We start from the raw sequence: 16,518 nt of genomic DNA, 5'->3' as shown, positions 1-16,518 counted from the left end.
GATGGTTGTTGGCGAAATCTTTCTGCCGTTTTTCCGATAACTACAACATTTGGTAAGTTATTAACTGTAAACTATCCGTTCCCAGAGTAAAACCAACGTCTCCTTCATATTGCGACAGCATCGATCACCAAAATCATGTCGGTGACCGGCGGCGTAGGGAGAGCAAGTGGTACCGGCGTAAACGATTGCACCAGCTACCGCTGGAAAAGATCGATCTGAACCAGGATAAAAAGAAGTAGCATCTGACTCACAGTCATGGCAAAAATCATCAGGCCAACTTGGCACATCGTGCCGCGAAACAAGTGAAGGAAGCACCGTGAGTTGTACGACCGGAAAAACCACGCATCGAGCCGAAAAAGTTCGCCAAGATCGATCGCCACGGTTATCAGCTGACGAAGCAGCACGATCCGGAGAATGGGCAACAGTCCTTGTCCTCCAAAGCGACTATCTGGAAATTACGGACGGTATTGTACCGCGGCATCGGTTTATGTTCGTTTACGAACCACCATCGAAAAGATCGACCACCAGTCAAACACGGTAATTTCATATTTTAATGTATTTTTAAGTTTATTTTCCTCGTTATTTTAATGGATTATATCGATAATTATTAATAATTAATTGTTATTTTCAGAGAACAAGAGCTTCCGCCAGTTTCCACCATGAAGCGAATGGCGCTAGCATCGGCGACAGCACGAAATGTCAGTGCTGTCATCAATGTCAAGCCATTTTTCTCCAAGGGACGCGCTGGATGGTTGTTCGCGAGGTGTTTCTACTGTTTTTCCGATAATCACAACGTTTGGTAAGATATTAAGTGAAAACTATCCATTCCCAGAGTAAAACCAACGTCTCCTTCATATTGCAGCAGCATGGATTACCAAAACCATGCCAGTGACAACACCGGCGGCGTAGGCGAGAGCAAGTGGTACCGGCGTGAACGATTGTGCCAGCCAGCGCTGGAAAAGATCGATCTGAACAAGGATATCTACTAAGATTCAGCGAGGGCATCATCTGTTCAACCCGTGAGGTGTAAAGCATCAGGTCAATCTGGCTCGTCGTGCCGTGAAAGAAACAAAGGAAGCACCGTCGTTGATATAGCTGGGAAAGAAACGAATCGATCCGAAAAAGTGTGTTAAGATCGGTACCGCGGCTTCGGTTTATTGCCGCTTACGATCTAAACAAGGCTATCTACTAAGATCCAACGAGGACATCTTCTGTCCCACACGCGGAGTGAAAGGCATCAGGCCAATCTGGCACGTCGTGCCGTGAAAGAAAGGAAGGAAGCACCGTCGTTGATATAGCTGGGAAAGAAACGCATCGATCCGAAAAAGTGTGTTAAGATCGACACCGTGGCTTCGGTTTATTTCTGCTTAGGTACAAAAGATCGTAACTGGACCGTGCCATTGAAAGAAAAACACAAAACGATTTTTCCTACAGTTTTCCTTAAAGCCGGAACCGAAGAAAATTCCAGCACCGCCACCGAATGTGCACCCTAAGCCAATATTTAATCCGGTTCCTCCACCGCCGACATATATAAAGCGAGTGCAGATTGATTTAGGTCCGGATGTGGATGTAAAACTGATGTAAAATCATAATTTACAATAATAAAATGTTCCTATGTGTGTAAATTTATTTATTGAAATAATAAAAATCTGGATTTTTAATAATTTTTTGATATATTCCGGTCGACAAAAACGAAAGAAACTAACGAAAACTAAGTTAAAACACCAAGAGAGCATCCCTCAAAGAGGTAACATTAACCGCTGTTCGATTTGCAAGAAACTGAAAAATTCCGAAAACGAGCACCAAAAACGAATTTCGACACCAAGAGAGCATCCAATCGAGGAGGTAACATCTAACTGGTAGTGCTTCCGCTAGTCTCCACAGTTGCCAAAGTGGCGCTAAAAGCATTTTTAATTAGCAGCTTCCACTATTCTCCACCATAGTTCAGGTGGCGCTGAACTAATTAGCGCCATTATAGCATCGCGGAGGCTAGCGGAAGCTTTTCAGTACCAGCTAGATGTTACCTCCTCGATTGGATGCTCTCTTGGTGTCGAAAGTCGTTTTTGGTGTTCGTTTTCGGAATTTTTCGGTTGCTTGCAAATCGGATTGCGGTTAATGTTACCTCTTTGAGGGATGCTCTCTTGGTGTTTTAACTTATTTTTCGTTAGTTTCTTTCGTTTTTGTCGACCGGAATATATCAAAAAATTATTAAAAATCCAGATTATTATTTCAATAAATAAATTTACACACATACGACTATTCAAATATTGTAAATTATGATCATACATCATTTTAACATCCACTTTCGGACCTGTATCATCCTGCACTCGCTTTACCTTTGTCGGCGGTGGCGGAACCGGATTAAATATCAACTTACGGTGCTCATTCGGCGGCGGAATTTTCTTCGCTTCCGGCTTTAAGGAAAACTGTAGGAAAAATCGTTTTGTGATTTTCTTTCAGTGGCACGGTCCAGTTACGATCTTTTGTACCTAAGCGGAAATAAACCGAAGCCGCGGTACCGATCTTAACACACTTTTTCGGATCGATTCATTTCTTTCCCAGTTATATCAACGACGGTGCTTCCTTCCTTTCTTTCACGGCACGACGTGCCAGATTGGCCTGATGCCTTTCACTCCGCGTGTGGGACAAAAGATGCCCTCGTTGGATCTTAGTAGATATCCTTGTTAAGATCGTAAGCGGCAATAAACCGAAGCCGCGGTACCGATCTTAACACACTTTTTCGGATCGATTCATTTCTTTCCCAGTTATATCAACGACGGTGCTTCCTTCCTTTCTTTCACGGCACGACGAGCCAGATTGACCTGATGCTTTACACCTCACGGGTGGGACAGATAATGCCCTCGTTGGATCTTAGTAGATATCCTGGTTCAGATCGGTCTTTTCCGGCGCTAGCTGGTGCAATCGTTCACGCCGGTACCATTTGCTCTCGCCTGCGCTGCCGGTGTTGTCACCGACATGGTTTTGGTAATCCATGCTGCTGCAATATGAAAGAGACGTTGGTTTTACTCTGGGAATGGATAGTTTTCACTTAATGACTTACCAAACGTTGTGATTATCGGAAAAACAGTAGAAACACTTCGCGAACAACCATCCAGCGCGTCCCTTGGAGAAAAATGGCTTGACATTGATGACAGCACTGACAGTTCGTGCTGTCGCCGATGCTAGCGCCATTCGCTTCATGGTGGAAATTGGCGGAAGCTCGTCTTCTCTGAAAATCACAAATTAATTAATTGTTAGTTATTATCTATAAAATCCATTAAAATAACGAGGAAAATAAATTTATAAATCAATTAAAATATGAAATTACCGTGTTTGACTGGTGGTCGATCTTTTCGATGGTGGTTCGTAAACGAGCATAAACCGATGCCGCGGTACAATACCGTCCGTAATTTCCGGATAGTCGCTTTGGAAGACAAGGACTGTTGGCCATTCTCCCGATCGTGCTGCTTCGTCAACTGATAACCGGGGCGATCGATCTTGGCGAACTTTTTCGACTCGATGCGTGGTTTTTCCGGTCGTACAACTCACGGTGCTTCCTTCACTTGTTTCGCGGCACGATGTGCCAAGTTGGCCTGATGATTTTTGCCATGACTGTGAGTCAGATGCTACTTCTTTTTATCCTGGTTCAGATCGATCTTTTCCAGCACTGGCTGGTGCAATCGTTCATGCCGGTACCACTTGCTCACGCCTGCGCCGCCGGTGTTGTCACTGGCATGATTTTGATAATGCATGCTGCTGCAATATGAAGGAGACGTTGGTTTTACTCTGGGAATGGATAGTTTTCACTTAATAACTTACCAAATGTTGTAGTTATCGGAAAAACAGTAGAAATATTTCGCTAACAACCAACCAACGCGTCCTTTGGAGAAAAATACCGTTACATTGATGACAGTGTTGACAGTTTCTGCTCTCGCCGCTCCTAGCACCAATCGCAGCATGGTGGAAACTATCGGAAGCTCGTGTTCTCTGAAAGTTACAAAAAAATATTATTAATATTATCATAAACCAAATCTGGAAAATGAACATAAGAAGCAATCAAATTGAAATAAATCTGTTTGGGACAAACTTTTTCGGCTCGATGCGTGTTTTTCCGGTTGTATAACCCACGTTCCTTCCTTTGTTTCTTTAGCGGCGCGATGTGCCAGATTGACCTGATGTTTTTGGCCTTGCGTATGGGACAGGGTACGCCCTCAAAAGATCTTAGTATGGAAATTTAGCAAATTTTTTTAAATTGATTTAATTTAATGCGAAATGGTTGCAGTAAGTTTCTATTCACTTAAATAGTGCTTTAAATTTAAAAAAGAATAAAAAATCAGAAAAAAATTTCAAAAAAATTTTCAACTCGAAAATTTCATAAGGGGTACCCCTTGCAATTTTTTTGAGAAATTTTGCAAAAAAATTTAAAATGATTTTATTTAATGCCAATTGGTTGCAATGACTTTCTTTTCACTCAAATAATGCTTAAAATTAAAAAAGAGTAAAAAATCTGAAAAAATTGAAACAAATATAAAAGTTTGAAAATTTCATAAGACTCATTTTTGCACCAAATTTTGCCTATAACTCGGTCGGTATCCAACGGATCGCCAATCTTGAACCTGTGGTCGATAGATGGCAACAATGGCTACATTTTCTTCTTGGACGGCCTTGCCCTCAGATGTCTGTGCCAGAAGTTATTCGAGGAACCAAGTTCCTTACCCTGTTTGAGAAAATGTAAAATTTTCCTCATTTTTGCACCAACTTTTGCCTATAACTCGGTCGGTATCCAACGGATCGCCAATCTTTAACCTGTGGTCGATAGATGGCAACAATGGCTACATTTTCTTCTTGGACGGCTATGACCTGAGATGTCTGTGCCAGAAGTTATTCGAGGAACCAAGTTCCTTACCCTGTTTGAGAAAATGTAAAATTTTCTTCATTTTTGAGTAATTTAGCAAAATTGAAAAATGTGGTATATTTTAATGGGAATTTGTTGCAATAAGTTTCTTTTCACTTAAATAGTGCTTTAAATTTAAAAAAGAATAAAAAATCAGAAAAAAAATTTTAAAAAATTTTCAACTCGAAAATTTCATAAGGGGTACCCCTTGCCATTTTTTTTAGAAATTTGGCAAAAAAATTTAAATTGATTTATTTTAATGCCAATTGGTTGGAATGACTTTCTTTTCACTCAAATAATGCTTTAAATTAAAAAAAAGAGTAAAAAATCTGAAAAAATTGAAAAAAATATAAAAATTTGAAAATTTCATAAGACTCATTTTTGCACCAAATTTTGCCTATAACTCGGTCGGTATCCAACGGATCGCCAATCTTTAACCTGTGGTCGATAGATGACACCAATGGCTACATTTTCTTCTTGGACGGCCTTGCCCTCAGATGTCTGTGCCAGAAGTTATTCGAATAACCAAGTTCCTTACCCTGTTTGAGAAAATGTAAAATTTTCCTCATTTTTGCACCAACTTTTGCCTATAACTCGGTCGGTATCCAACGGATCGCCAATCTTTAACCTGTGGTCGATAGATGGCAACAATGGCTACATTTTCTTCTTGGACGGCCTTGCCCTCAGATGTCTGTGCCAGAAGTTATTCGAATAACCAAGTTCCTTACCCTGTTTGAGAAAATGTAAAATTTTCCTCATTTTTGAGTAATGTAGCAAAATTGAAAAATGTGGTATATTTTAATGCGAATTTTGTTGAAATAAGTTTCTTTTCACTTAAATAGTGCTTTGAATTAAAAATAGATTAAAAAATCAGAAATTTTTTTTTAAAAATTTTCAACTCGAAAATTTCATAAGGGGTACCCCTTGCCATTTTTTTGAGAAATTTTGCAAAAAAAATAAAAATTGATTTATTTTAATGCGAAACGGTTGAAATAAGTTTCTTTTCACTCAAATAATGCTTTAAATAAAAAAAAGAATAAAAAATAAAAAAAAAATAAATAATTTATAAAAATTTGAAATGTTTGAAATGAAATGAAACGAGTGGAAGCTGGGTGTCATACACCCAGTGTACAAAAAGGGGGGCAGACTGGACTGTGCTAACTTCCAAGCCATCACAGTCCTGAATGCTGCCTACAAGATCCTGTCCCGAATACCCTTCTGCAGACTTGCGCCCCTTGCCACAGATTTCGTCGGAAGCTACCAAGCTGGATTTGTTGGAGACAAATCGACCACCGGCCAAATCTTTAATCTACGGCAGTTTTTAGATTTTTTTAATTTTTTTATTATTTTTTATTCTTTTTTATATTTAAAGCATTATTTAAGTGCAAAGAAATTTATTTTATATTTACCAACAGGAATTAAAAAATGACAAAGACAAATAAACAAATATTATAAAAAATCATATCCTGCTGCTACTACATAAAGTGTAGTTAATTTTATGATTATAATCCTCGCATTTCCCACACATTTACAGGACTCGTGCAACAATGCACAATGGCTGCTTCAAGTGACAAATTTCGATTTAAAAGTTATGTTCAAGTATTCAAGAACTAACCCTAAAGATTCGTCAATTCTGTAATAAACAATATATTTTTTTAACTTTAACTTTTAATGAATTTTAGCACACTTGAATGTTTTGGCACTGGCAGCGAAATGAATGCAAATGTACGGTGGCCAGCTTACACACAAGGGTTTGTTCGTGTGTGTGTGGCACAAGTACTGGCACACGCACGTTTGCACAACTCCGGTACTTTAGCGAGCTGTTGAGATTTCACAACAGGCAGCATATGTATAATGGTAGACGATAGCCTTACCTTTTTGCAAACGATGGAAGGATGTGAACCGGAAATCGGGTCCTGTACTTCGGATACAGCGTCGAAGGCAAATTGTGTAGTACGGCGTAGTATTTGTTTCCTTTTCTACATGTAATTGCTTTAACAGTTCGTTCCGATTCCAAGGCAATGACTGGCCTTTTCATTACTTAAAATCCGGAATTGAATAGTTACATAAAGTTCACGTAGAATTTTAATTCAAAATAAGTATATAATGCTAGTAAATAAATTGGTAAACAAATAGTTTAGATATTTAACCATCCGCCGTACTACATTTTCACCGATGTAAGTTACGTGTGCCTGTTTGTCCGGATTTCCATACTACAAACCCATCGAACTGAACAGGTTTAATAGCAATACTTCAACTGCATTCAAATGCACACATGTTTATCTCCACCGAGCGCCAACTTTTCATCAGCATCATTTCTACCGTCCCCCATTGTAAGCTGTTACCCTCATTACATCGACCTGCAACTCGCCATTTGGCATTCCCGAGAATGCATTTCCGAGCAATATATCAAGGGGGAGGGGGGTGTTGTGGGGCGCAAAATGTATGGAACCGAGAAGCAAAGATCGAAATCGAACCGGAACTCGAACACCGGATTGTTCAGTGAAGTAGGCTCTGTTTCGAAGTCAGCAAAAGTCAGTAAACATCATCTGCATCAGCCGCTCTTGTTGCTTGCTGCTCCTCGGTGAAAAGCAGCCCACACGACGGGCTTAATTGATCTCCTGCAATTCATCGTCTGTAATGTGTGCCATATTCCGCTAACAGGTCGAACAGTTCGGCTACGGTTTGTCGTCATACTCATTTGCCGTGAACAGGCGCAGTAGAGAAATTAATGCTTCGATGCAATCCTAGCAGAAAAAGAAAGAACGCACACCGACACTGCTGACTTACATGTACAACATTATTATATGTACGAGTTTTGTCCTGTGCCGTGCTCCGCATGCCACAAACATCGATACCTCGCCCCAGGACAGCAGAATCGACAAAATTCAGATTGTTCCTGAATCGCTCGTTTCGCGATTTTTCCCCCATTTTGCCTTTCTTATTTTACCAAGCGAGGAACCAACCGACGCAAGTCGCCTCGCCAACTGACTTGGTACCATTTCGGGACCATTTTTGTTCACCATTTTTACATACTACAGTTCCTTTGCTTTCCTGCTTCGATACCGGCCAAGTTTTGTGCTCCGATTTTTTTTTTGCTCGTTGCACGCTGATTTCACAATCACTTGTTCCTTAGTATTTTGCCTTCGCCGTACTCAACAACCCTATTCCAATTATTTTTACATTCTATCAACTCTCGACTCGATTTTCCGCCCCTTTCGAAATTCCCGCTTCGCATTCGTCCGTGCCCAATCATTCCGTCGACGAGACCAATTCATTCCGCAGTACCGCGCGATGGCGATGGGCGCCAGCCCTTCCACCCCGGTTTCGGCTTATCGGATCGGTTCCATGATTCCGTCATCGACAACGACAACGACAACGACGACGACGGAACTCGATGTTCAATGAAGATTTTCTTTTCAATCATATCAATGCTGATTTTCTGTTTTACATCCTTTCCACGCCCGAATCTCGTTTGCCCGGCCCTCTTCATTTGTCTCAGCTCAGTCGAAGCTCTTCTTCTGCTGTTCGTTCCTATCGAAATATCCACAGCCAGTCTTTAGCGGGAACGAGGAAAAGTCTTTCATGCTTCCCTGGGACAACACAGTGGATCGGTTGGAATGCGAGCAAAAGCTTGCCCATTCTACAGCCCGTGTCGCTGTAGTCGAGGCAGAAAGTTCTATCCTTTTTTTTTGCTTCTCCCTGCTTTCGGTTGCTTTTCTTCAAACTCTGTTTGAATGACAGTTTCGGTCATGTGGCCAACGTTTTCCTTTTTTTTTGGTTCTCATCCATCTTTTGCCAAAAGGTTTTCCGGAATTTTCTTTTCAGTCCCCATTTCATTGTTCGGTACTGGTTCGTAAAGGAAACAGGGTAACGACCACCCAGGACCAGGCACCAGAGGCACGGAGGAAATTTCGAATCGGCTTTATCTGGATCGAACGATTGCGATGGCTCAATTCGTCATAAAATTGGCAGACCTAATTGAATCATTTAATTGCTTGCCAGCCAAAACGGAATCCATTTTTACTTGTGCAGGCGGACAAATGGGGCCCAGGTTTTGAATGGTTTAATATTTGTTAATTTTCCAGTATCATATTACTGTGTTGTAATTGTTGTAACTTATAAACCATGCTGCTGATGCCATTTCTTGCAACAGTTCCATCAATACTTCTTGGCTCTATCGTGGAGCAGGCGTGTGAACCTTCGAACGCAATCATTTATGTTCTGTTCATTTATTTATTTCCTTTCGCACCGTCTACGGGAGTCGCGAACCCACGAAGAGTTGCTTATACCGTCCTCCAAAGTCCCTTTGATGGTGGTGGCAACGTTTGCAGTCAGTTCCTGCTTCACCGCTGTTAGAGTATGGTAACTTTATTCCTTTTAGCACAACACATACCTGGCCACAAACGTTACACGACACGTCGGCGACGGAATCGCGCGGTCTTCATCATGTGCCTTGGGTTTTCCGCTTTCCCTCGTACAGACGGCAACCTTCTTACAGCCTCTCCGTGGCGATCGCGTTTTCCGTGGGGTTTGAGACTTCTTCATGGTGCAAAAGGGGCACATACTTTGCCTTCTTTATACCACGCAAAACATTTTTTCGTTGCTTTCCAATATCGATTATTACATGCGCTGAAGCGTATTTGTCGTTTCTTTTCTTATTTCATTACAACCATTTCCCGACCATCGTAAAGGAACCGTATGTTTACTTCATAAAAAGGAAGTGTACGGAGGTTACCTGGAGTGTTTTCCCGATGACGACGAGTCTGTCGAACAAATATTTTCGCCTCGTTGAAGCATATCAAAATGGGGATTGTTTTTCATTCGACTTCTTCACGAGGAGGTGGGGGGTTTCCTTCTTATCCTTCATCCTTATGTGTAAATCTGATTTATTATTTTGTTTATAATTTGAATATATCGGGTGTATGTCGGTGCTTCCATTGTTTTTATCCTAACTAACTGAGTTTAATATCATTCCCTACTGTTATTATATTATTATTAATCTCATTAATAGACATCAAGAGATCAGTAGATATCAAGATTGCTTGAGGTTGTAGTCAGAGGCGGATGTACGACGATGTGAATTTGTTGAAAAAAGTTTCTTTTCTCTCAAATAATGCTTTAAATAAAAAAAAAATTAAAAAAACAAAACCTTGAAAATTTTCTAAGGCTATAGCCTTAGCTTATTTTTGGGAAATTTTGCAAAAATTTTAAAATTGATTTATTTTAATGCGAATTTGTTGCAATAAGTTTGTTTTCACTTAAATAATGCTTTAAATTTAAAAAAGAATAAAAAATCAGAAAAAAATTTTAAAAAATTTTCAACTCGAAAATTTCATAAGGGGTACCCCTTGCCATTTTTTTGAGAAATTTTGCAAAAAAAAATAAATTGATTTATTTTAATGCCAATTGGTTGCAATGACTTTCTTTTCACTCAAATAATGCTTTAAACAAAAAAAAAAGATTAAAAATCAGAAAAAATTGAAAAAAATATAAAAATTTGAAACTTTCATAAGACTCATTTTTGCACCAAATATTGCCTATAACTCGGTCGGTATCCAACGGATCGCCAATCTTTAACCTGTGGTCGATAGATGGCACCAAGGGCTACATTTTCTTCTTGGACGGCCATGCCCTCAGATGTCTGTGCCAGAAGTTATTCGAGGAACCAAGTTACCTACCCTGTTTGAGAAAATGTAAAATTTTCCTCATTTTTCAGCATTGTAGCAAAATAGAAAAATGTGGTATATTTTAATGCGAATTTTGTTGCAATAAGTTTCTTTTCACTTAAATAGTGCTTTAAATTATAAAAAGAATAAAAAATCAGAAAAAAAATTTTAAAAAATTTTCAACTCGAAAATTTCATAAGGGGTACCCCTTGCCATTTTTTTGAGAAATTTTGCAAAAAAATTCAAATTGATTTATTTTAATGCCAATTGGTTGCAATGAGTTTCTTTTCACTCAAGTAATGCTTTAAACAAAAAAAAAGAGTAAAAAATCTGAAAAAATTGAAAAAAATATAAAAATTTGAAAATCTCATAAGACTCATTTTTGCACCAAATATTGCCTATAACTCGGTCGGTATCCAACGGATTGCCAATCTTTAACTTGTGGTCGATAGATGGCAACAATGGCTACATTTTCTTCTTGGACGGCCATGCCCTCAGATGTCTGTGCCAGAAGTTATTCGAGGAACCAAGTTCCTTACCCTGTTTGAGAAAATGTAAAATTTTCCTCATTTTTCTGCAATTCAGCAAAATTTAAAAATGTGGTATATTTTAATGCGAATTTTGTTGCAATAAGTTTCTTTTCACTTAAATAGTGCTTTAAATTTAAAAAAGAATAAAAAATCAGAAAAAAAATTTTCAACTCGAAAATTTCATAAGGGGTACCCCTTGCCATTTTTTTGAGAAATTTTGCAAAAAAAAATAAATTGATTTATTTTAATGCCAATTGGTTGCAATGAGATTCTTTTCACTCAAATAATGCTTTAAATTAAAAAAAGAGTAAAAAATTGTGGAACCACCAAAACAAACCCCCTTCCCCCGCCATCGCAACTAGAGTTTTAAAGGGCCTCGAGGATTCCCCCCCCCGGCTCAGCACTTTTGAAATCAGCTCATCCCCGGTCAGTATTTTCATCATTTGAGTTCCTCCGATCGGTTCTAGTGGATCAATGCAAAATAAACCTCATTGATTTAATTTCATCGACAGTGCGATTTTCGTTAGTTTTGGGGCCCCAATTACCATTCCGCTTAGGGCCTCCCAGAAGCTTGATCCGCCACTGGTTGTAGTGCCACAGCAGAAGAAGAATCAATTGATGTAACACATGATGTCAACTTTGGTGTAATGTCTTCTTATAAACCCAATATTTACTTAGACAACCGCCAAAAAATTCCAATTCTCCAACATGAAGTTTGCTAAGAAACGGTTACAGTGGTGCAAGTAAAAAGAACTAATTCCAGTCACGGTTTGATGCATTCCGTGTCAGTGACGTTGGCCATCGTTGCAAAAGTGCATATGTTTCCTTCCTTCCATTAGTCAACTACATCGAAGGTGTTACACCGTTGCAATACTACTACTCAGCACTCTCTCCTGCTACGGGGGGTTGTTGAAGGATGCTTTTCCGTTTGTTTCTGCTCTGGTGTATTAGATGAAGAAAGAGAGAAGAAACCGAGAGAGAGAGAGTGAGAGAGATAAGAAAGAAAGAGAAGAGATAGAGAGAGAGAGAGAAATGCAGCACTTTTGCACTTGTGCAATTATGTTCTTCTTGGATGGTTGGATGCAAGATTCGATCGCGGAGTAGTACTCGGCCCCATTTCTTCTACATGTAGCACTCACGATTTTTTTGTTGCTGTTGCCCTCCGATTTCTTATCCCTTTTACTCGTTCTCTTTATTCGATTGCACTATTTACGAGGAGGGGGAGGGGGAGGGAAGAAATAGAACAAGTTATTTTCTGCAATTGCTCCAGCAACAGCAACAGCTTCATGGAGGAATGGAAGAAACTTGGGGAGTTCGGGAGTTGGGGAGTTCTTCGCGAAAGTTCACTCATTCGGTTCGGTCGTTAGTTTCGCGTGATGTTGTGCTGGTTGTAATGGAACAGCCGAACAGCAGCTGAGAGCTCGAACTACTACTACTACTACTGGCCGATGATGCAGTGCGCACTGTTGTATATCCTTTCCAAAACCCTGCATGAATACTACCCTGTATGAAGGGTGGATTGCGAGTAGCGGGCAGGTAGAGGAGGAAGGGATGGGGAACCTTTGGGAGGATTGTAAGCGTGAGGTGAGTTATGAAAAGATTGCACACACATACACCCCCCCCCCCCCCTCCCCAAATCGCGTTTGAAGAGGGGAGCTAACTTTTATGCACAACAGTATAATATGACATGGCTATAGAACTTTTCGAAATACGCGAAACGGGAACGAACACGCCAGGGTGAAACCTTCTTCTTCTGTTTTGTTTGTGTGTGTGTGGGAGGGAGGAAGAGGGGAAGGGGAGTACACAGGAACGTACGTTGAGATTTCCGTTTTTCCGTTCTCAATATTAAGACTGTTCTTTTTCACAATTTTCCACAAAACCTGCCAGCTATACGTTCGCCGCACTTCTGCTCTGCACTACGGCTCTGTGTCATGTACATTAGTCAGATTTTTGTTCCATTGTAATGCATGTACAAGCTTTTCATTCATCCTACCTTTCTGTGGCTAAGGAAGATGAGGAAAGGTGACGAGGGGACGAAGTTGGGTTGGGTTGGGGTGCGGAGATGGCCTGAGCTCGAGCGTGGGATAAATGTTCGAAAGGAAAGTGCGGGGCCAGGCATACTGCCACTTGCCAGAACCAGCATACCATATCAAACTCATCCAACAACCCCTGAGGCCGGTAGCGTCGATGGAGCATGCGGCATGCTATAGCATAACCGACCTGCCCCCCCCCCTCCCCTCGCTCTTTCTCCCTTGTTTCTCCATTGCTTTTTTCGCGTCAGTTTGCGCTACCCTACCTCGGAAATGCTTCAAAAACCCCGGGACCCTGATCTGCGGACGACGACCGGAGGACCTGCGAAGGACAGCGAGCACGGGTAGCTCAGTTGATGGGCAAAAACCCGTACACCACCCTCCTCCCCCCGGACACTGGTACATTCGCATCCATACAATCGTCCTGTCCAGCTTCCAGCACGTTCAATTTTCATCTCGATTCCGGCTATATTCGTTCGAGTACACACACACACACAGTTCAGTTCATCTCGGTTTCTGTTTGGTTCGGTTCGGTTCGTTTTGTAGATTGTTGCGCTTGCAAGATTTTAATCAATAATAGTAAATTGGAAAAAGGCAACAATTTCTGCTGCTACTGCTTCCCATTTCCCGACAGCCATCATTTACGACAAAGTACAAGCGAGCGAGCGAGCGAAAAGGGGAAAGAGTGAGATAGAGCGAGCGAGAGACAGAGAGAGTAAAAGCGTAAAGTAAACCGCGCGATGTGTCAGATGATGGTTTGAGCATTAGTAAGATGGCGGGAATGTGAGTGATAGGTGGGAGGGGGGATGTGGGGTTGCAAAGGGATGAAAGAGGGTGGTGGAAGGAAGGGCAAAGTAGTGCAAGTGCAATTGCATCAGGGAAGCGGTTTGCAAAAGATGCAGCCGAGTACAAGGGCAGTTGTGGGAAGTTTCGATTTTCGAGAACGTGGATTTGTGGATCGATCGCGATGACTTCACTTCGCTTTTACAATGTTTGCCATGCGTGTGTGTGTTGGTGAAAATTTCAGAAAACAATATTTTGTATTTATAGAAATAAATATTGGAGAAACATATAAAAAAGGATAAAATTAGTATTTTGTCTTAAAGTTCTTAAAGAGGCCACTAAAAGAAAGTCACTTTATGTATCAATACACATCATGTAAGGCTATTGTATCGTGTGAATTGTGTTGTTTCCCTGTCGATCAAAAAGTTATTGTTCGCCCTACAAGCGGATGTTTAAGTTTCTAGTTTTAGTAATGATTGACAAGCAGATTGTTAGTGCCGGGGAAAGAGATCTAGCAGAAATCGTTAGTCTTGCTGGATTTGGAATGAATCGAATTGTGAATAAAATGCTTCTTCCACAATGCTTCCCCGCCGCTCAAATGTTGACTAATTAGTTGTTTTACATCCGACCAGCCAACGGTGAACAAGGCGATGAAGGCAAGTTCGATAAATTTGAACCTCTGGTAGATATCCTGTTTGTGGAAGTATGCGATGCCAAACACCTAGGCGAATGATATTTCCGCTCGAAATTCCGTCTGCAATCTGCGGAACGAAAGGGAAGGTAAGGAAGAAACAATGAAGCTGGTCTTTTCCCATTGCTGGCTGTCGATGGGTCGATGGTCATAATCCATTGCCGCTCTACCGAGGCAGAGGCAGAGTGGCAGAGATGAACATTTCTTATCCAAATATTTACAACATTAATCATGTAATAATTCACTCCGTCTCGAAATGTCCGAGTGTTAGAAGGGAGGCAAAAAGCGGAGGGATTATCGATTTCGGCTCGAATCGTACTGTTCGAAGTCACTACTCTACCGGTGTGCTGCTCTTATGTATTTTCATTGCCAGTGAAAAAGAGCGATGCTTGGCAAGATAGATAGTTTTATATTGCAATTAATAAACTTATCAAACTAATAATTGGGTCCCAATCGGCATTGAAAAGATTGCTTAACTGAAGGTTAAATATTTAAGGAAGTAGTAGATAAAGTTGTTAATTGTTCCTTTAATCAATATAATCTGAAAAATCCTACGTACGATGAGAGGAAATTTATCGCAAATTAAATAGTTTTAACTCTCTCGGTACGGCCTCTAAGATGTCGACAATAAATACATTTTTATAACCAAAAAAAACGGTAGAAATTGAATGCTTTAGTGTAGATGAGAGAATGAACAATATATTTATATTCCATAACACACTTACCGGCTGGGGTTTTGGATGCATTTAAGTGAAAATTGTTTACATCCGCTCGTTACAAACTGCATCGCCGGGCGACGGCGATGCACCACATGAAACGAAGTGGAACAAATCTCCAGGTGGGCCCCGAGTGATGAAGCCATCAGGTAGGATTGTTGTGACTAATTGTGTTAACTCTCCAGCACCAGCCACCATGCTGGTGCCGAACCGAAAACCGGCGGAAACCCAACCCGGTGGCGGCTACTACCCCGTACTACTTATGCGCCAGTTCCATGTTGGTTTACGTTGGCGCCTAGTGGCGCGCGAGTGTCATGATGACAGATCGGACAGGGCCGACCAGCACACCACGTCGCTCCACCGTCGGGTGTGGAGGTGCAAATTTTTTAATCACTCATTCATTGTTTGCACCCTCCCACTGCAACAGAGATTGCGAATGAATGTGGCCAGATTCTTTTCTTTCCTTGTGTTTTTTTTTTGGAGAGGGCGTACACAATATTCCTGGAGGTGCCGCTCATTAATTGCGAACCAGTTCTATTTATCACTTGCCTGCGTCTCCGGCGAATGTGACTGCACAATTTGTTTCCTGTTGTGTGCTTGTCGCCAGCCCGTTGCCGGCGGCGCTGTCGAGTGTAGCACATTTTTTAGCACGCCAGGCACAAACTTTGACACACTAGGTGGAGATGGGTAACAAAACGAAATGAAACGAAACAAAAAACAATACCTTACCACACCGACACCAAATGGAAACACAAGTAACGATCGCTCCTCGCCTTTTGTCTTTTCAGCCGGCAGGTCTCTAGGATATAGGGAAATGTACATCTTCCCCCCAAACCGAAGGGATATCACTCACTCACGCACACGTCATGGAATATCATTTGGGTAGCGTTGAAAACAATGAACTGGTGGTTGTTTTCTTTACATTCTTTTTTTCTTCTTCCTCTATTTGCTTTGAGCACTTCGAATGCATATTCCCCCCCATTCATCCCCCAATGTCAGCTTCAACCGATTATCCTTGTTTGATGACAAAACACTTTTGCCAGCTCCCTTTGGTTCCGTTGAATTTATATCATAGGAAAAAAAATAGAAGGAAATGAACAAAATGCCTACGGGTGGAACAACGATGTGATAATGCTCATAATAATTCACAACAAATTATGTAATTCAACATAAGACATATGCCCACCGCCACCTTCCCTTTTTAT

At 40.9% G+C, this 16,518-nt stretch overlaps 2 protein-coding genes across 17 annotated transcripts in view; one reads left to right on the top strand and one right to left on the bottom strand.

Annotated features, from left to right (window-relative positions):
* The window catches only part of LOC125771824 (uncharacterized), a 225,059-nt gene that overhangs the window by 104,796 nt on the left and 103,745 nt on the right, over positions 1 to 16,518 (bottom strand). Inside the window, exons 4-5 of one of the 7 annotated variants that reach the window (XM_049442902.1) lie at positions 3,820 to 3,987; positions 2,844 to 2,998 (exon numbers count right to left, since the gene is read on the bottom strand). In XM_049442902.1, coding sequence (XP_049298859.1) covers positions 3,968 to 3,987 — 20 coding nt within the window. In that variant the 3' untranslated portion in view covers positions 2,844 to 2,998; positions 3,820 to 3,967. Of the gene's footprint in view, positions 1 to 2,843; positions 2,999 to 3,061; positions 3,230 to 3,328; positions 3,507 to 3,627; positions 3,757 to 3,819; positions 3,988 to 16,518 lie in introns of those variants that run through there. The other 6 variants (XM_049442897.1, XM_049442903.1, XM_049442901.1 and 3 more) reach the window with 6 other exon arrangements.
* LOC125771829 (splicing factor 3A subunit 2-like) overlaps positions 1 to 16,518 on the top strand; it is a 227,593-nt gene that overhangs the window by 110,562 nt on the left and 100,513 nt on the right. Inside the window, exons 7-9 of one of the 10 annotated variants that reach the window (XR_007419387.1) lie at positions 390 to 537; positions 632 to 799; positions 866 to 1,032. Coding sequence is in view for 1 of the 10 variants with exons in the window: in XM_049442908.1 (XP_049298865.1) it covers positions 488 to 537 (50 nt within the window). In the remaining 9 variants the exon portion in view is untranslated. The other 9 variants (XR_007419383.1, XR_007419362.1, XR_007419365.1 and 6 more) reach the window with 9 other exon arrangements.

This window comes from Anopheles funestus, chromosome 3RL (genome assembly GCF_943734845.2).
Source record: "Anopheles funestus chromosome 3RL, idAnoFuneDA-416_04, whole genome shotgun sequence".
In the NCBI taxonomy this organism is placed as follows: Eukaryota; Metazoa; Arthropoda; class Insecta; order Diptera; family Culicidae; genus Anopheles; species Anopheles funestus.
The sequence above is the reverse complement of the archived record's forward strand: the minus strand, read 5'-3'. Positions and strand labels throughout refer to the sequence as shown.